The 19,967-nt window shown below is 46.8% G+C and overlaps 1 protein-coding gene across 2 annotated transcripts in view; it reads right to left on the bottom strand.

Annotated features, from left to right (window-relative positions):
- The window catches only part of LATS2 (large tumor suppressor kinase 2), a 112,853-nt gene that overhangs the window by 14,828 nt on the left and 78,058 nt on the right, over nt 1-19,967 (bottom strand). Inside the window, exons 4-8 of one of the 2 annotated variants that reach the window (XM_039473363.2) lie at nt 18,374-19,803; nt 13,552-14,134; nt 11,812-11,994; nt 9,717-9,823; nt 1,487-3,833 (exon numbers count right to left, since the gene is read on the bottom strand). In XM_039473363.2, the coding sequence (XP_039329297.2) occupies nt 3,339-3,833; nt 9,717-9,823; nt 11,812-11,994; nt 13,552-14,134; nt 18,374-19,803 (2,798 nt within the window). In that variant the 3' untranslated portion in view covers nt 1,487-3,338. Of the gene's footprint in view, nt 1-1,486; nt 3,834-9,716; nt 9,824-11,811; nt 11,995-13,551; nt 14,135-18,373; nt 19,804-19,967 lie in introns of those variants that run through there. The other variant, XM_074387934.1, reaches the window with a different exon arrangement.

Here is a 19,967-nt window from a genome sequence, read left to right as displayed (position 1 = left end):
TGTAAGAGGCAAAAAGTATACATATATATCTTGTCTTGTACTGTGTACAGAAACTTTCATTCCTCTAAGAATGCCCAGTATATTGTTAGAATATCATTTGTTGTCTGTGGGGAGGTGAAGGAATGACTAGAAATGAAGTAGGCGACTTTTTTTGTGTATCACTCATATATATATATATATATATATATATATATTTTTTTTTTTAAGACAGTCTTCCTCTGTTGCCCAGGCTAGAGTGCAGTAGCACAATTTCAGCTCGCTACAACCTCTGCCTCCTGGGTTCAAGTGATTCTCCTGCCTCAGCCTCTTGAGTAGCTGGGATTACAGGCATGCACACCACAACTGGCTAATTTGTATTTTTAGTAGAGATGGGGTTTTGCCATGTTGGTGAGGCTGGTCTCAAACTCCTGACCTCAGGTGATCCACCTACCTTGGCCTCCCAAAGTGGTAGGATTACAGGTGTGAGCCACTGCGCTGGACCTATTTTTTTTTTTTTTTTTTTTTTTTTTTGAGACGGAGTTTCGCTCTTGTTACCCAGGCTGGAGTGCAATGGCGCGATCTCGGCTCACCGCAACCTCCGCCTCCTGGGTTCAAGCAATTCTCCTGCCTCAGCCTCCTGAGTAGCTGGGATTATAGGCACGCACCACCATGCCTAGCTAATTTTTTTTGTATTTTTTAGTAGAGACAGGGTTTCACCATGTTGACCAAGATGGTCTCGATCTCTTGATCTCGTGATCCACCCGCCTCGGCCTCCCAAAGTGCTGGGATTACAGGCTTGAGCCACCGCGCCCGGCTTTTTTTTTTTTTTTTTTTTTTGAGACAAGAGTCTTGCTCTGTCACCCAGGCTGGAGTGCAGTGGTGCAATGTCAGTTCACTGCAACCTCCACCTCCCAAGTTCAAGCAATTCTCCCTGCGTCAGCCTCCCGAGTAGCTGGGATTACAGGCGTGTGCCACCACGCCTGGCTAATTTTTGTATATTTAGTAGAGACAGGGTTTCACCATGTTGGCCAGGTTGGTCTCGAACTCCTGACCTGAGGTGATCTCCTCGCCTCAGCTTTCCAAAGTGCTGGGATTACAGGCACGAGCCCCCACGCCCAGCCTCATCAACCATCTAAAATGAAAGGTCAGGAGCTATAACTGTCCTCTCAGTTTAATATATTATGCTGGGGAATTAGCTCCGATTCATGATTTATTTGATCACCCATCATATTTATTTGACAACCCACTTAAGCCACTCAATAACCCGAATGAGGCATATTTTGTTCCCATTTTATATAAGTTGGTCACAGAAGCACAGCCTGATTTGGACTTTGTGTGTCTACCTGGGAAGCCTGTTTTTCCACACCCAAGCCATTCCTGAGACAGCCCTGTCTGTGCCATGCAACCCTGGCTCATGTGTGTCACGGAGAAAGCATGGGGGAGACAAAACACGCGGAGAGAGGCCAGGACTTACAGATTCCACTAAGACACGACATCAGCTACAGGATTTGGATTCAAAATTTTAATAATAAATTGTGCCAGTAGAAGCTTTTCAAAGGCAATGATATATCAATAAATAATAGTTAAACTGAGTTCCTGAGAAAGAATCTACCACATGAAAGTATGTCAGAGCGCTGTGAGTAACAACATGGCACGACTATAAAATCGCGAGAATACTGACAGTCACGACAGGCACAGCAGACTTCAGAGTATGCCACTCAGACAAATGTAAACCAGTACACAGGAATCGTCGTTTTTTTCAGGTCAGACACGGATAAACTCGTAAGTGCTGTTGCCTAGATATAGACTAAGTAATGGATACATTACGCTAAGAACTTCAAGGAAAAATATGTGGAATAATATAATGAAAATTATGATGCATCAGGTTTTTTAAAAGCAAAAAAGAATCGAACTTTTTATTCAAATATAAATCACTTTAAATAGGAATCGTACTAATTTGAAATAAGGAATATTGTGTTTATCTGTGTATGTATGTATACACACACACACATCTATACTTCTAAGAAACTATGTATGGCTTATTTTTTTTATTCCAATGTCATTTTGAAGAATCTTTGCTTTTTTACAAAAGGTTAGAAATATGCATTGTTTAAACCAAGTTAAGATTTGACACTTCAAAGCACACTAAAAAAAAAAAAAAAAAAAGAGAGAGAGAGAATCATTAGATGACTCAGTTTCCTGATGGTAACAGAAGAAAACAGAACAAGAACATTCACTGAACCTTTCTGTGTGGGCAGTCTGTCAGCAAAAAGGTTAAGTAGTAGGGGCAGGGCTATGGCAAACCAGCCCTACCGAGAAGGAACGAGCATACGGACTACAGAAATGGACGTGTGTCCGTGATTCATTTCCATTTTTTTGGCATAGCTGAATTAATCCCTTTTGATGTATATAAGTTCAGTATATGACAAATGTCTCATCCCCCCCCCGCCCCGAAAGCATCCAATCACACCCAAGACACGCACACAAAAATCACTTCTCAGTTACACATCTGCATTTCTTTAACAAAACAGTAAAGAGATACAATCATAGCAAAGGGGTCACCCGCACAATACGTTATCAGCACATTGTCTAGAACACCTCATTTAAAGACACTCGGTAAAAACGTCTTCACAGGACCTGCTGTGAATGGCAAGATACGGTAATTTTATAATAGAAAAACTCTGCTCATGCAGTGCTCTCCACACACCAGACGTCGGCAATCACAGCCACAACATCACCTTGCTCACACTTCCTATTATACTAGAATATGCAAAAAGCCAAAAAAAAAAAAAAAAAAAAAAAGCAGCTTTTAACATTATATCACAATTTTGAAATGTGGGAAAAACCACAAAACAAAACCATTGTGTGGATAAAACGGTCTCCGTGACATCGAGCAGAGTGTTACCTTTTTTTTTTTTTTTTTTTTTTACATTATTGCACAGAGATTTCTTATCAAATGTTCTTCACTTTCATGTCTTTTCCTAAATGTGAATAAGTGCTATGGATAAAATACAAATGTAGAAAATAAACAGCAGCATGATTTGTCAAAGTTAATCCCTATAATTTAGTAAGAAAAAATGGATATAAACAAAATAAGTGCTCTTTCTAACTGTACTACATTTTTTAAAATATCGTTTCAATGCAGTGAGTGAGGGTCCTGACAAGCCAATTGAAAGCAATGCTGAGTCCTGTTTTCAAAAGTGTCTTGTTTGGGTTCTCTTGGTGAAGACCAGAATTTCAAGTGAAGTAATCAGTGGACTAATTTCAAACACAGCGGCCCTCGGCTTCCCTGTGGGCCAGTTAGGGCACCGGCTCCAGGACCTGGCAGGCGGCGAGCGGTGGGGGTGCCCGGCCCCCGTCTACACATACACGGGCTGGCAGCCTTCAGTCTGATCCACCAGATCAGAGGCTTCTAAATTTGAGTTCTCAGACTGTGAAGCTTCTGCCCCTGAAGGCTTTGGGCATCGAAAGGGGTAGCCATTGTCATCAAAGAACCTTCGGAAGGTGAACTCATAAAACGCGTGCTCAGGGTGCTTGTTACTGGGGGCGGTGAGTGTGTCCCAGGCCTTGGCGCTGCCTTCACTGGCATCATTCCAAGGGCTCTCTTCATCTACGGGGTCGAAATTCGAGGTGTCCATGGGGTGGCTGATGGTGGGAACGTAGGGGGCCGGCTGCTTCCGGATGTCACTGGAGAAGTCAATGGTGCTGAAGAAGGGGTGGGCCTTCAGGTCATCGGCCCCATGCCGCCCCAGGCGGTGGTCTGCAGCGCAGCACAGCTTGGTGATGAGGTCCCTGGCCTCAGGGCTCAGCTTCACCTGGGCTGGAATGTGGAGCGTGTTCTCCCAGTTTATCACCTGCGGAACCAACAGAACCGACGTGTTAGCTTCTCCTCACATCCCAGGCAGGTCTGGGACAGCATGTGATGACGTGACTTTCAAATAAGTTTAGTTTCACAACAGGAGAGGAGTTAAGAGTATACACAGAAGCAGGAGTTGTTGATTTCAGCAGACATTAAAAAGTCAGAGTCATTTTAGTTGGTGGCTCACAGCCTGAGGCCGGGATGACCAGTCAAATACAGACGAAAAGATACACATTGTCTTCTACTGGAAATACTGTTCAGCCAAAGAATTCTGTGCTTTCCACAAATATGAAGAGAATGATGATCTATGAGTTATTTCTTTAACTATGGCAATGGATTTCTGTCAAACCATTATGGCCATCATTCAAATACTTATTGCGGTCAAAAATTGGCCAACTGGGGTTTTGGAAAAAAAAAAAAAGAAAAATCTCATAGAGAAGAATAAAGCTGACTGACCCCATGTGATCTTACGGGCTCAGCTGCACAAACCATCCATCTGTCCATCTGGACGTTTAGTAAATGTACTTGTCAGCCAGGCGCGGTGGCTCACGCCAGTAATCCCACCACTTTAGAAGGCCGAGGTGGGCAGATCACGAGGTCAAGACATCAAGACCATCCTAGCCAACAGGGTGAAACCCCCATCTCTACTAAAATACAAAAACTAGCTGGGCGTGGTGGTGTGCACCTGTAGTCCAGCTACTCTGGAGGCTGAGGCAAGAGATTGCTTGAATCCGGGAGGCAGAGGTTGCAGTGAGCTGAGATCACGCCACTGCACTCCAGCCTGGCAACAGAGCGACACTGTCTCAAAAAGAGAAAAAAAGCACTTGTTGTAGAGATGTGTCTATAGGGGACTTCTTTACTGTTTACACTTAGAATCAGGAGGAAACAAGGCCAGCCTGACTGGCTACCAGCTGGGGTGATGGGACAGTGGATAAGGCACAGCAGTAGATTGTGTGTGTGTGTGTGTGTGTGTGTGTGTGTGTGGCTTGGTTTGAACCTGAGTAGCTGTTTTCTTTCTTTTTTTTTTTTTTTTTGAGATGGAGTCTCGCTCTGTCGCCCAGGCTGGAGTGCAGTGGCATGATCCCAGCTCACTGCAACCTTTGCCTCCAGGGTTCAAACGATTCTCCTGCCTCAGTTTCCTGAATAGCTGAGAATATATACATCTGCCACCATGCCTGGCTAATTTTTTGTATTTTTAGTAGAGATGGGGTTTCACTATGTTGGCCAGGCTGGTCTCAAACTCCTGACCTTGTGATCTGCCCGCCTAGGCCTCCCAAAGTGCTGGGATTACAGGTGTGAGTCACTGTACCCAGCCCCTAAGTAGTTGTTGAAAACTGTAGCGCTCCTAGAAGAAAACGCAGAGTGAAATCTTCATGACATTGGGTTTGGCACTGATTTCTTGAACATGCCACCAAAAGCACAGGGAATAAAAGAAAAAATAAACTGGACTTCATAAAAATTTAAAACTTTTGTGCATCAAAGGACATTACAGACAGTGAAAAGGCATCCCACAAAACGGGAGAACAGATTTCAAAGCGTGTATCTGAAAAGGGTTTTGTATCCAGAGTATATACAGAACTCCTACAACTCAACACAGTAACAAAACCATGTAACTCGATTTAAAAAGACTAATTAACTTGAAGAGGTATTTCCAAAGAAATACAAATGACCAGCAAGGACATGAAAATATGTTCAATATAATTAATCACAAGGGAAATACAACTCAAAACCACAATGAGATACCACCTCACATCTCCTAGGATGGCTACTATTTAAAAAAACACAAACAGGAAAATACTTATTGAGGATTTAGGGAAACTGGAACACTCGGCCACTGCTGGTGGGAATGTCAAACGGTGCAGCCACGATGGCAAACAGTTCGGCAGTTCCTCAGAAAGTTAAACACGGAACAACCGTATCATCCAGCAATTCTACTTTCTGGTTTATATCCAAAGGACCGAAGCAGAGACTCATACAGTGGAGTATTATTCCACCTTAAAAAGGAAGCTACAACATGCGTGAACCCTGAGGACTTTACGATAAGCGAAATAAACTAGACACAAAAAGACATGGTTCCACTTACAAGAAGTGCCGAGGCCGGACACAGTGGCTCACTCCTGTAATCCCAACACTTTGGGAGGCCAAGGTGGGCGGATCACCTGAGGTCAGGAGTTCGAGACCAGCCTGAGCAACATGATGAAACCCCATCTCTACTAAAAATACAAAAATTAGCCAGTGTCATGGCAGGCACCTGTAATTCCAGCTGCTGGGGAGGCTGGGCATGAGAATCACTTGAACCCAGGAGGCAAAGACTGCAGTAAGCCCAGACTGTACCACTGCAATACAGCCTGAGACAGAGAGCAAAATCCTGTCTTTAAAAAAAAAAAAGAATTACAGGGCCAGGTGCGGTGGCTCACGCCTGTAATCCCAGCACTTTGGGAGGCTGAGGCGGGTAGATCACGAGGTCAAGAGATTGAGACCATCCCGGTCCACGTGGTGAAACCCCGTCTCTACTAAAAATACAAAAAATTAGCTGGGCATGGTGGTGCGTGCCTGTAATCCCAGCTACTCGGGAGGCTGAGGCAGGAGAATTGCTTGAACCCAGGAGGCGGAGGTTGCGGTGAGCCGAGATCGCGCCATTGCACTCCAGCCTGGGAAACAAGAGCGAAACTCCGTCTCAAAGAAAAAAAAAAAAAAAAAAGAATTCCTGAGCATAGATAGCCAAACTCACTGAGCTAGGCAGCAGAAAAGAGGTGAGCAGGTGCTGGAAAGGGGAATGGGAAATTTCTGTTTAATGGGTTTGGGATGATTAAAACATTTGAAAATAAAGAGTGGTGATGGTTGCACAATGTTGTGAATATACTTAATGCCACTGAATCATACACTCAAAAATAATTAAAAGAGTAAATTTTATGTTACGTATTTACCAGAATAAAAAATCTGATTTATTATCATGTGGGCAATTTACTGAGTGGCTCAGCAATTCAATTAGAGTGCAGACAATGCCAGATTCCAATTTACTGTTCCTAGAGTGAAACTAAGCCTTACTTTATGGTTTTTCTTTCTTTTGAGGTGACGTCTCGCACTATCGCCTAGGCTGGAGTGTAGTAGTGCGATCCGGGCTCATTGCAACCTCCGCCTCCCAGGTTCAAGAGATTCTCCTGCCTCAGCCTTCTGAGTTGCCTGCTGCCATGTCTGGCTAATTTTTTGTATTTTCTTTTTTTTTTTTTTTTTTTTTTTTTAGTTTTTTTTTTTTGAGACAGAGTTTCGCTCTTGTTACCCAGGCTGGAGTGCAATGGCGCGATCTCGGCTCACCGCAACCTCCGCCTCCCTGGTTCAAGCAATTCACCTGCCTCAGCCTCCTGAGTAACTGGGATTACAGGCACGCGCCACCATGCCCAGCTGATTTTTTGTATCTTTAGTAGAGACAGGGTTTCACCATGTTGACCAGGTTGGTCTCGATCTCTCGACCTCGTGATCCGCCCGCCTCGGCCTCCCAAAGTGCTGGGATTACAGGCTTGAGCCACCGCGCCCGGCAATTTTTTGTATTTTCAGTAAAGATGAAGATTCATTACGTTGGCCTGGCTGGTCTCGATCTCCTGACCTAGTGATCTGCCCACCCCGACCTCCTAAAGTGCAGGGATTACAGGCATGAGCCACTGTGCCCGGTCTTACTTTAGGGTTTTTCTAATTAAAGTTATTAATTTAGGATCCCAAGTGGTCATGTCTATGAGGCAATGTGAAAACTCCTAGGACTGTGTGTCAGAAGGCTGCAGATTCTTTTTTTCTTTTTTTTCTTTGAGATGGCGTCTCACTCTGAAGACTGCGGGTTCTTTTCTTTTCCTGGAGTGCAGTGGCACGATCTCGGCTCACTGCAACCTCCACCTCCCAGATTCAAGCAATTCTCCTGCCTTAGCCTCCCAGGTAGCTGGGATTACAGGCATGTGCCACCACACGAGGCTGATTTTTGTATTTTTGGTAAAGATGGGGTTTCAACATGTTGGTCAGGCTAGTCTCAGACTCCTGACCTCGTGACCTGCCTGCCTTGGCCTCCCAAAGTGCTGGGATTACAGGCGTGAGCCACTGTACCCGGCCAGACTGCAGATCCTTAATTCCAATTCTCAATTCAATCCTTAGTAACTCATTTCTGAAAGCAATGGCTGTCATTTAAAAACCAATAATTTGGTCTCAAATGATTGACAGAATAATTATTTAACTACTTCGAATGAATACTAAAAATATGCACAACTAGCCTGACTACAAAGCTGGCAGTTTGTGAATAACAATGACACAATATCCAAATAAACAAACATTTCTTTAGATACACGGCTGACCCTTGAACGACACAGTGAGGGTCACATACACTCGAATTTTCTTCCACCTTTGCCACCCTGAGACAAGGCCAACCCCTCTCCTTCCTCAGCCCACTCCACTGAGACAAAGATGGAGACCTTTATGATGATCCACTTTCAATTATGAAAACAGTAAATCTATTTTCTCTTCTTTGTGATTTTTTTTTTTTTAAGACACAGTCTTACTCTGTCACCCAGGCTGGAGGGCAGTGGCACAATCTCGGCTCACTGCAACCTCTGCCTTCCGGGTTCAAGCGATTCTCCTGCTTCTGCCTCCCAAGTAGCTGGGATTACAGGCATGCGCCACCGTGCCAGGTTAATTTTTTGTATTTTAGGTAGAGACGGGTTTTGCCATGTTGCCCAGGCTGGTCTCAAACTCCCGACCTCAGGTGATCTGCCCACCTCGGCCTCCCAAAGTGGTGGGATTCCATCAGCAGTTTCTTTTCTCTAGCTTGCTTTATTTTACAAATACAGGATCTAATACATGTAACATACAAAATACGTGTTCATTGACTGTTACTGATAAGGCTTCCAGTTAACTGGCTATTAGTAGTTTTGGGGGAGCTGAAAGTCATATGCAGATTTTTGACTGTGCAGGGGGATGGGCACCCCAACACCCTTGTAGCTGAGGGGTGAATTGGGAGTTCCTGGAGTTCTGTGTGTTCCCTGCAGGGCAGACATGGGTGGGGGAGGCAGTGCAGCGCACCTTTGCTGATCCTCACTTTCTTGCCTGGAAATAACAAGGTGCAGATGGCCAAAGATTGAAAAGAATTTCAGATATTAAAATGGGTCTAGGTCAGGCGCAGTGGCTCATGTCTGTAATCTCAGCACTTTGGGAGGCCAAGGCAGGTGGATCACCTGAGGTCAGGAGTTTAAGACCAGTCTGGCCAATGTGGTGAAACCCCATCTCTATGAAAAATCCAAAAATTAACCGGGCGAGGTGGCGCGCGCCTGTAGTCCCAGCTATTCAGAAGGCTAAGGCACGAGAATTGCTTGAACCTGGGAGGCGGAGGTTGCAGTGAGCCAGCATCTTGTCACTGCACTCCAGACTGGAATCCCAGCACTCTGGGAGGTCGAGGCGGGTGGATCACGAGGTCAGGAGATCGAGACCTTCCAGGCTAACACCGTGAAACCCCGTCTCTACTAAAACCACAAAAAATTAGTCAGGCATGGTGACGGGTGCCTGTAGTTCCAGCTACTCGGAGGCTGAAGCAGGAGAATCACCTGAACCAGGGAAGCAGAGGTTGCCGTGAGCTGAGACTGCGCCACTGCACTCCCACTCGCCTGGGTGACAGAGCGAGACTCTAAGAAATAAAAAAAAAGGGCCCAATTCCATAGCATTGCTTATCAAAACTGAAAATTTGACAATAATCATCTAAAAAATAATAAGATTAGTTTTAAAAATGCCATCATATACAATCGCCATTCCTACCCTACTCAGAATCTAAGAGGGCAAACGCTGACCAAAGATTCGTGGGTGCATAAGAAAATCGGGTGTCTGCTATGTGCGATTCCTCTCACATTACCTTCAGCTGGGTTTCTGTGGGAGTAGGTGCCAAAAAGGGCGGCTGCCCCACCAGCATCTCGAAGAGAATCACGCCAACACTCCACCAGTCACAGAGCTGAGTGTACCCTGCAAGACAAAGTTCACTCAATCCCTAGGCAGGCACAAATTCTCCTCTGAGGTGCATTTCATAAGATGCTGAACATACGGATTCCCTGTGAAGTGGGACTGTGCACTGAGCACCTCGCTGCGTGGAGGATGGAGGTGTGTAGGTACCTGCGTGCGAACGGGTGGGCGGGCGGCAGCCATGACCACTTATCCACTTATGTTTTCGTACTTTTAATCACTGTCACAAGAAAATACACTTTTTTTTTTTTTTTTTAGAGGGAGTCTCACTCTGTCCCCAGGGTGGAGTGCAGTGGTGCAATATCAGCTCACTGCAGTCTCCACCTCCTGGGTGCCGGTGATTCTCCTGCCTCAGCCTCCTGAGTAGCTGGGACTACAGGCAAGCACCACCATGCCTGGCTGATTTTTATATTTTTTAGTAGAGACGGGGTTTCACTAGGTTGGCCAGGCTGGTCTCGAATTCCTGACCTCAAATGATCCACCTGCCTTGGCCTCCCAAAGTGCTGGGATTATAGGCGTGAGCCAACATGCCCGGCCTGAAAATATTTTTTAATTTAAAAAATTATTTTTATTGTTAGCAACTAGTTACTAGCCAGAATTTTATGTTCTTAAAGATCACACACAGAGGCACCAATTAAAATAACAGAAACCAAAAAACATAAAGTGCTATAACCTGGAAATAGTTAGGTGAGGGTCCAGGGGGTGCTTTCTGGGGAGGCTTCTAAGTCAGTTTTGGATGAAGCTGAAGGATGTGGAGATGGGGAGGAGGTGGGAAAACCACCGGACAATTCACTGTAAGCCAAGCACGCTCCCTGTGCGAGGCCCCCATGGAGCCCGGCCTTCCTCACTGGGCTCCCAGCTGTGCCGGGTCAGGGCTGGCCTCTGGGAGGTGAGGCCAGGCTTGTTTACTTTTCATTTTCTCCCACTTTTCCTTCAGAGCCTCATGTCCCATCAAGCCAGGCTCATCTCGATGTCACCTAATCCTTGCTAAGTGTAAACTGGGATGTTAAGAGGTCAGTCCGGGGTGCCTGCAGCTGCATGTGCCAGGGGAGCCCCCTCGGGCCCCTCTGTTATCTCTCTGTCCCAACCCTTCCTGTCTGAGTTTGGCACCAAAGGCTGCAAAAACCCCCAAGCAATGTTTCCTCGGGAATGCTGCCCGTGGCAGGGGGAAGTAGACCTTCACTGGGTACCAAGGTCATTCACAACCTCTCAAGGTCATCTTTGCTGTCTGGGGTCTGAGTAGTTAAGTAATTTGCACTGGATTGCCACAGCTAGCAAAGAAAACCAGACTTGAACTGGGTCTGGCTGGCTCCAAAGACTTCAAACAACAAAGCCGCTTGTCTCTGGATTAATTACACAGAATCAGGTCAACACCCCACCGTCACTGTGGACCATGCAGGATGAGGAAGGATTCCTCACGTACTGAACCAATGCTGTGTTTGACAGAAAGGGACACCCATCCAGAAGACACATTTTATGAGCACTAGTCATTTCATACAACTGGTACCTGCCGATTTTGCTTATGGTCTAGCAGGGAGAAAGAGAGGAAAAGGATCTTCATACGCTGTCACATAAGCACCCAGCTGCACACAGCACAACTCGGCCAGGAGCCTGGGCCAGGAGCAGTGAAAGCTAGAGCCCAGAAATGTGTGGTCTGGGCAGACTGAGCAGAGGTCCTGTGGCCCTCAGAGTCGTGTCCATCATTTCACAGTGAAAATCAGTGCTGGAGTCATTCCCTTGGGTCGAGCTAGAGCCTTAGAGTCAGTGGACACTGGCTTAATGGTGCATGTCTTCCAACCCCCTGAAGCAAGGGCACTTCCAGGACAGAAGTGAGGTTTGTAAGTTGGGGAAATAAGTAGTTTTCAGGCTTGCATGAGGACAAAAGTATGACTGGAAGCATTAGGCCCTTGGCAAGCTAGAGCCGGGAGACTCGGCTCACCGGTCTGGAGGAAAGGAGACCTCCCGCGGGGGGCTGGCTGTGGCACGCGTACCTTTGCGGAGGAGCACCTCGGGCGCGATGTAGTTTGGGGTCCCCACCAGGGAATGTGCCAGGCATCTCTGGTGCTGCTTCCGCGCCCTCTGCTCCAGGGTCTTCAGCCTGTCCCCACACCGGCAGTCAGACACGTCGTCCCAGAGGTCGCTGGGCTCCATGCTGTCCTGTCTCACATGGTTCCCTTCACCCAGGAATGCGGGGTGGTGAAAGAAGAGAACACCACAGAAAGTGAATTTTCACTCTTCAACACCTCAACAAAGCCACAGCTTAAAACAGGAAAGTCATTCCAATTAGCTCCTGACACATCGGGACAGAGAATCCCCGGAGCTGCTCTGTAGAGGGAGCCTGCTGTTCCTAGTTCAGAGACACATGGGGTGAGGTCAGCGCTAGCAGCTAGCACTGAGGCATAAACGACGGCGAGGAATCACAGGAAACCACGCACCGTGCTGAGCTGGCAGGGAGGGACTGCAGGCAGGAAAGGCCGGCAGAACTGCCGGGACAGCACTCAGGCCACAATCAAAAGGTAACATCTGCCTGACACACATTTTAGGATAAGCATGGAAACCTTAGGAAGATTTAAACAACATGAACAAAGGTGACTTCAATGCCAAAAAACAGGAGTGGATTAAATGATTTAGAGTTGGTTTTGAGTCAGGAAAAAAAAGACTAAGTGATGATATTCAAATAACTATTTCAAGAATCCGAGCGACGAAAAAGATAATAACCAGCTGTTTCTTGGCTTTTCCAAATGGCAGAATTATAGGAAATGAAGTTAAATGATAAACGCTACACAGATTCAGGTTAGCTATAAAAGATGACTCCCTGGGAGGCTGTGGATCTTACTTTGTATGTATGTATGTATGTATGTATTTGAGACAGCGTTTCACTCTTGTGGCCCAAGCTGGAGGGCAATGGCACGATCTCGGCTCACCGTAATCTCTGCCTTCCAGGTTCAAGCAGTTTTCCTGCCTCAGCCTCCTGAGGCATGCGCCTCCACACTCGGGTAATTTTATATTTTTAGTAGAGACAGGGCTTCTCTGTGTTAGTCAGGCTGGTCTTGAACTCCCGACCTCAGGTGATCCGTCTGCTTCGGCCTCTGAAAGTTCTGGGATTATAGATGTGAGCTACCACACCCAGCTGAACCTTTTATTTTTTAAGGCTTCCTTTAATGAGGCAGGTGATGGTTCCCCACAAAGGCTCTGTGACACCTTGTAGCCTATTGTCTTAACAATACAGTAGGCCGGGTACGGTGACCGAGGTGGGCAATTAACCTGAGGTCAGGAGTTCGAGACCAGCCTGACCAACATGGGAGAAACACCATCTCTACTAAAAATACAAAATTAGCCGGGTGTGGTGGCGCATGCCTGTAATTCCAGCTACTCGGGAGGCTGAGGCAGGAGAATCATTTGAACCCAGAAGGCAGAGGTTGAAGTGAGCCACGATGGCACCACTGCACTCCAGCCTGGGCGACAAGAGCAAAACTCCATCTCAAAAAAAAAAAAAAAAAAAAAAAAAAAAAAAGAAACCTGAAATCTACTAACTTAAAAAAATGCATATATCATACTATTCCTTTGGGAAGGGAAGGACGTCACACCCAATTATAAAACAGTGGAGTGACAGATAATTTCGAAATGACTAGGAGCTATCAGCATGGGAAATTTAGCTGCCTGCGATGGGTTAGTGACATCTACATGTAGGAAGTGCATGTGGCTTAAGACAATATTGCTTAAGACAATACCTTTCTGGTAATATTTGGAATTGTGAGTCCACCTGAACCCAGTGCAGAGGCCGAAATCTGTGAGTTTAATGTGACCATCCAGATCTATCAAAATGTTGTCAGGCTTGATGTCTCGGTGGATGAAGCCCATCTTGTGGACACTCTCAATGGCCAGAGTCAGCTCTGCGATGTAGAACCGGGCCAGGTGCTCAGGGAAGACCTCCATCCGGATCAGCAGGCTCATCATATCCCCGCCAGGGATGTAGTCCATCACGAAGTACAGGCTGTCTTTGTCTTGGAAGGAGTAGTAGAGTTTCACTACCCACTCGTTGTCTGCCTCAGCCAGGATGTCCCTCTCGGCCTTGACGTGGGCCACCTGATTACGATTGAGGACGTCCTTCTTCCTCAGGGTCTTCATGGCGTACAGCGCATGAGTGTCCACCTTACAAGCAAGGCACACTTCTCCAAAGGCTCCAATCCCCAGGATTTTGATTTTCACAAACATAGACTTGTCCATCTTGGCCCTCTTTAGCCTGTTGTAATTAGATTCTTTCTGGTAGAGGATCTTCCGCATCTGTTCCTGCTCAGCTTCACAGAGTCCAGCCTGTGTAGAAGGCAAAGAAGAAGGAAGATTCGTATTAGAGAAGTCCCATGATAACAAATGACTGGGATGGGGATGTCCCGGAACTGAGGGGAAACAAACTCATTTTATAGAAAAGAGAACGGAGAAATATGGGTCTCAGGTACTGCAAAGAAAGGTAACGATTGGTTTTGCTTTGTTTTTGAGATGGCAACTCACTCTGTTGCCCAGGCTGGAGTGCAGTGGCATAATCTTAGCTCACTGCATTCTCTCCCTCCCAGGTTCCAGTGATTCGCCTGTCCGCCTGTCTCAGCCTCCCAAGTAGCTGGGACTATATGCGCACACCACCACACCCGGCTAAATTTTTTTTTTTTTTTTTTTTTTTTTTTGAGATGGAATCTCCCCGTCACCCAGGCTGGAGTGCAATGGTGTGACCTTGGCTCACTGCAACCTCTGCCTCCCGCGTTCAAGCGATTCTCCTGTCTCAGTCTCTGGAGTAGCTGGGATTACAGGTGCCTACCACCATGCCTGACTAATTTTTTGTGTCTTTACTACAGAAAGGGTTTCATCATGTTAGCAGGCTGGTCTCGAACTCCTGACCTTGTGATACGCCTGCCTCAGCCTCCAAAAGTACTGGGATTACATGGGTGAGCCACCGTGCCTGGCCTAATTTTTGTATTTTTCGTACAGACAGGGTTTCACCATGTTGGCCAGGCTGGCCTCAAACTCCTGACCTCAGGTGGTCCCCTGACCTTGGCCTTCCAAAATGTGAGGATTACAAGCATGAGCCACCTCGCCCAGTGAGTTTTATTTTTTGTTTATATCCATATACAGACATGAATCTGGAATCAAAAGGCAAAAAAGAGAGTTCTTTCTCTAGGAGACTTTAGGCTCTAAAAACGAAGAGAAACTTCTATGAACAAAAATCCGTGGGAAAGGGGACCACAGCATTCCTAGAACTCCAGGAGCCGTCTAATCTTTCAGCAGCTCGGGGAAAATGGGAAAGCAGGAGGAAAAGCCGACGATCAGCATAACAAATCAGGAGCATACATTCGATAGACTTGTAGACGGTGAGAGACGGGTCTGTCTAGTCTCATTCTTCTGCCTATGGATATCTGGATGTCTGTACACCAATAATAAATCTCATTTCCGACAGCTATAAAAAAATCTAGGGGTAAATTTAACCAAAAAGCGAAAGAGCTCTACAAGAACTACAAAACACTGATGAAAGAAACTGAAGAGGACACAAACAAATGAAAAGAGATTCCACGTTCACCAACAGAAAGATTTAATATTGTTAAAATGGCCGTATTACCCAAAGCAATCTACCAATTAAATGCAATCTCTATCAAAATGCCAATGACATTTTTCACATTAATAGAAAAAACAATACGCAGGGAGCCCAAATAGTCTAGCAATCCTAGGCAAAAAGAACAAGTTGTTACCTGACTTCAAAATATATTACAAGCCTAGAGTAACCAAAACGGCATGGTATAGTTATAAAAACAGACACAAAGACCAAAGGAGCAGAATAGAGAACCCAGAAATAAGTCCATGTATTTACAGCCACCTGAGTTTTGCAGAAGTGCCAGGAACGTACATTGAGGAAAAGACACCCTCTTCAATGCATGCTGGGAAAACTGGACATCCATATGCAGAAGAATGAAACTAGACTCCAATCTCTCACCATATAGGCAAATCAACTTAAAATAGATTAAAGATCTAGAAGTAAGACCGGAGGCTATGAAACTATACCCCATGACATTGGTCTGAGCAAAGATTTTATTGCTAAAATTTCGAAAGCACAGGCAAAAGACCCAAAAATAGACACACGGGACTATATTAAGCTAAAAAGCTTCTGCAGAGCAAAGGAAACAACAGAGGAAAGAGGATACGTTTGTTGAACGGCAGAAAATATTCACAAACTATTCATCTGACAAAAGACTACTATTCAGAATATACGAGGAACTCAACTCAACAGCAAAAAAATACCAAATAATCCCATTAAAAAGTGAGCCAAAAGGCCAGCACAGTGGCTCACGCCTGTAATCTCAGCACTTTGGGAGGCTGAGGCAGGTGGGCGGATCACTTGAGGTCAGGAGTTTGAGAGCAGCCTAACTAACATGGTGAAACCCCCTCTCTACTAAAAATATAAAAATTAGCTGACCACGGTGTTGCATGCCTGCAGTCCCAGCTCTCAGGAGGCTGAGGCAGGAGAATTGCTTGAACCCAGGAGGCGGAGGTTGCACTGAACAAATGTGGCACCACTGCCCTCCAGCCTGGGCAACAGAGGGAGACTGTCTTAATTAAAAAAAAAAAAAAAAAAAAAAAAAAAGTGAGCAAATGACCTGAATAGACACTTGTCAAAATAAGACACGCAAATGGCTAAGAGGTACATGAAAAGATGCTCCACTAACCATCAGGGAAATGCAAATCAAAAGCATACTGAGATAATTTATCCCCAGTTAGAATGACTATTATCAAAAAGAAGGAGAAAAAAAGAAGATACTGGTGGATTTATCATTAAACTAAAAATAGATCTACCAAAAAATCTGCCAATCTCACTACTGGGTATTTATCTTTTTTTTTTTTTTTTGAGATGGAGTTTCACTCTTGTTGCCCAGGCTGGAGTGCAGTGGCGCAATCTCAGCTCACTGCAACCTCAGCCTCCTGGGTTCAAGCGATTATCCTGTCTCAGCCTCCCGAGTAGCTGGGATTACAGGTGCAAGCCACCATGCCAGGCTGATCTTTGTATTTTTAGTAGAGATGGGGTTTCATCATATTGGTCAGGCTGTTCTCGAACTTCTGACCTCAGGTGATCTGCCTGCCTCAGGCTCCCAAAGTGCTGGGATTACAGGCATGAGCCACTGTGTCCAGCCACTACTGGGTATTTATCTAAAGAAAAGGAAATCAACGTTATCAAAGGGATACCTGCACCCCATGTTTATTGCAGCACTATTCACAACAGCAAAAATATGGAATCAACTTAAATGTCCATCAACAGATGAATGGATAAAGAAAATACGGGCTAATATGCACCACGGGATGCTATTCAGCCATAAAAAAAGAATGAAATCCTGTCATTTGCAGCAACATGAATGGAACTGGAGATCATTATGTTAAGTGAAAAAAAGCTAGGAACAGAAAGTTCTGTAAGAACACCACATGTTGCTATCCAAATGTCACATATTGTGCCATTAAAAAAAAAAAAAAAAAAAGAACACCACACATTTTTACTGATATGTGGGAGCTAAGAGAGTTGATCTCCTGGAGGTAGAGAGTAGAATGACAGTTACCAGAGGTGGGAAAGGTGTGTGTGTTGAGGGAAGATGGGAGGTTAACTGGTGCAAACATACAGCTGGATATTAAGAACAAACTAACGTTCTACAGTTAACTAGCGTGACTACGGTTTGTAAAAATGTATTCTATATTTCAATAGCTAGAAGAGAGGACTCAAAATGTTTCCAACACAGAAATGATAAATACACCAGGGCAATGGATACCCTAAATACCTTGACTTGATCATTACATATCCTATGCATGTAGCAAAATATCCCATGTACCCCACAAAGATACAAATACTATGTGTAAATAAAAAAATAATGAAAGATCTATCTTTAAAAAGTCAATGAATATGGGACATTAGAAAGAACACAAATCTGGTTTTTAGGCTTTGGAATTATTGGCTTTGTGTGATTTAAATGTGTTACATTTTAATTTACATAATTTCATCAATAATTACCTTCTCCAGCACTTTAGCGTCAACTAAGGTATATTTAAATCATTAGTTACTAACTAAACACTTAAAAGAATGGATCACTACTAGACATATTTTTCTCCCCAAATCCCACAGTATCAATTTATAAAACCTCAAACTTTGTTTCTACTCATTCAGAATGTTCTATTATTAATCAGTGATGAATTTTGTTACCTAAGGACATGCCCTAAAACTCCATTTGCTCACTTACCTACAATGTAATTGTAGATTAACTACATTAGGCTGGCTACATTATACACAGCTATCTCTGATTCTTCGGAAGAGTCAAGGGGAAAGGGGAGAGGAGAAAGGGGAGGGGAGAAAGGGAGATCACACTATTTGCAACTTCTCCCAAGTTGCTGGCCCCAGAACCAGACTGTCGCCCCTTGTTAGCTGTGTTGATGATAAGGGATACACAGACGAAACAGAAAAGGGATTGTGCATGCTTCCTATTACCAGCAAAAGGAAGAGCTGGGAGCAAACAGTAAGAGGAAGTGAGAAATTACTTTGGCCATTTCTTGCTCCAGCTGCAGCCTCCGGTTGACCTTCTGCTGGTAGGTTTTGATGACATTCTCCACGTGCTGCTCCATGAAGAACTTAAAGGCGTATGGCGAGTAGCTCTTGATGCGTGACTCCCTCTTCTCTTCGTCTCTGCTGTTTTTGCGGACTGGAACGGGAGAGGTCTGGATCTGTTTTTTATCCTTCCCGCCTTTGTCCCCCTTGGCGCTTTTGCGGCTCTTGTCGCCGCCGCCGTCGGGCTCGCTGGGGCCCCCACGGAGGCTCTGCTCCACGCCCGCGCACAGACTGTCCAGGTCGTACTGCTCAGACTTGCTGCGCAGCAGCAGGTGCTTCGGGTAGGGCGGCGGCGGGCACCTCCGGTCTGGGCCTCCGTACTCCACGTCCAGGGGGTAGGCGCCCGCACCGCCCAGCGTCAGGGCGTGCTCCTCCTTGGCGTCCAGGCCCTCCGCGGCCGCGGCCGGGGCCGGGGCAGGCGCAGGCGCGGGCACCCAGGCGGGGTGCGAGGGCCCCACAGCCGTCTGCGGCTCGGGCCTCAGCACACGAACGCTCTTCACCGGGTGCAGGATGTGTGCGGCTGTGACGGCCGTCACGGTGTTGGAGGCGGGAAGGGAGGGCTCAGCCTTGCCAGGAGCGCCCGGCCGTGGCTGGTGGCTGTTGAAGGAGCTGGTCCTGCTGGGCACTGGGCAGTCGGGCCGGAAGGCCACGTGTGCGCGCGGCGGCGCCTCCAGGCCTGGCTTCTGCAGGGAGTCCCGGCGGGCCAGGGTGGCGGCCGGCCACTGCTGGACGGGGGTGCTGCCCAATTCATACAGGTCCACATTGAGGCTGTTCCGCGAGGGGGTGAGCAGGCTCTGAGGGGGGCTGTCGCTGGTGAACACCTGGCTGCGGGAGCCCAGCAAATGCAGCTGGTGGGCCGCTGGGCCGGCCTGCTTGTGGTGTGGGTGTGTCACGTAGATCCCGGGGGCGGGGGGTGGGAAAGCGAGGCTGGTGCTGGGCGGGCCCCCCTGGGCCTTGGCGGGAAGGCTGGCATAGCCCCCAGTCTCCGGCGGCGTCTTGCTCTGGAAGGAGGGGCTGCGCTGCACGCCGTAGCCCAGGGGCTCCCCGGGCACCAGCAGGTGCGGCCGGCCGTAGTGCGCGCCCTGCAGCGGGAAGTGCGCCCCTGGGGCTTCCACGCTGGCGCCGTAGCCCTTGGGCGGGTGTTGGTGCTGATGCTGGTGGCCAGGCCCATGGGGGCCAACTCCGGGGAAGAGGTAGTCCACATACGGCCGCGGCACCTCCTCCAGGGCAGCGGGGCCGTCGGCGCCGAAGCTCGGGCCCTCGTAGGGGGCGCCACCGCTCAGCTGGTGATAGGACGCAAAAGAATCGCGGGTTCCTTCGAAGCTGGGCCTCCGTGTCACAGGGGTTGGCACGAGCCCCTTTCCTGCAGTGGAAAAAAAAAATGGGAAGACAGCATCAGAGTGGGTGTGATCAGTGGATTCTGGCACCTTCAGGCTGGTCCCCACTCTAGCGCTGCCCTCTGGGCTGGGGGTCTTGAACCCTGGGCCCTGATGTGCTGCATTCTGCCCAGCACAGGGTCAGTGGGCT

Source organism: Saimiri boliviensis, chromosome 16, assembly GCF_048565385.1.
Source record: "Saimiri boliviensis isolate mSaiBol1 chromosome 16, mSaiBol1.pri, whole genome shotgun sequence".
Classification (NCBI taxonomy): Eukaryota; Metazoa; Chordata; class Mammalia; order Primates; family Cebidae; genus Saimiri; species Saimiri boliviensis.
Note: the sequence above shows the minus strand (reverse complement) of the source record. Positions and strands in the feature narration are given on the sequence as shown.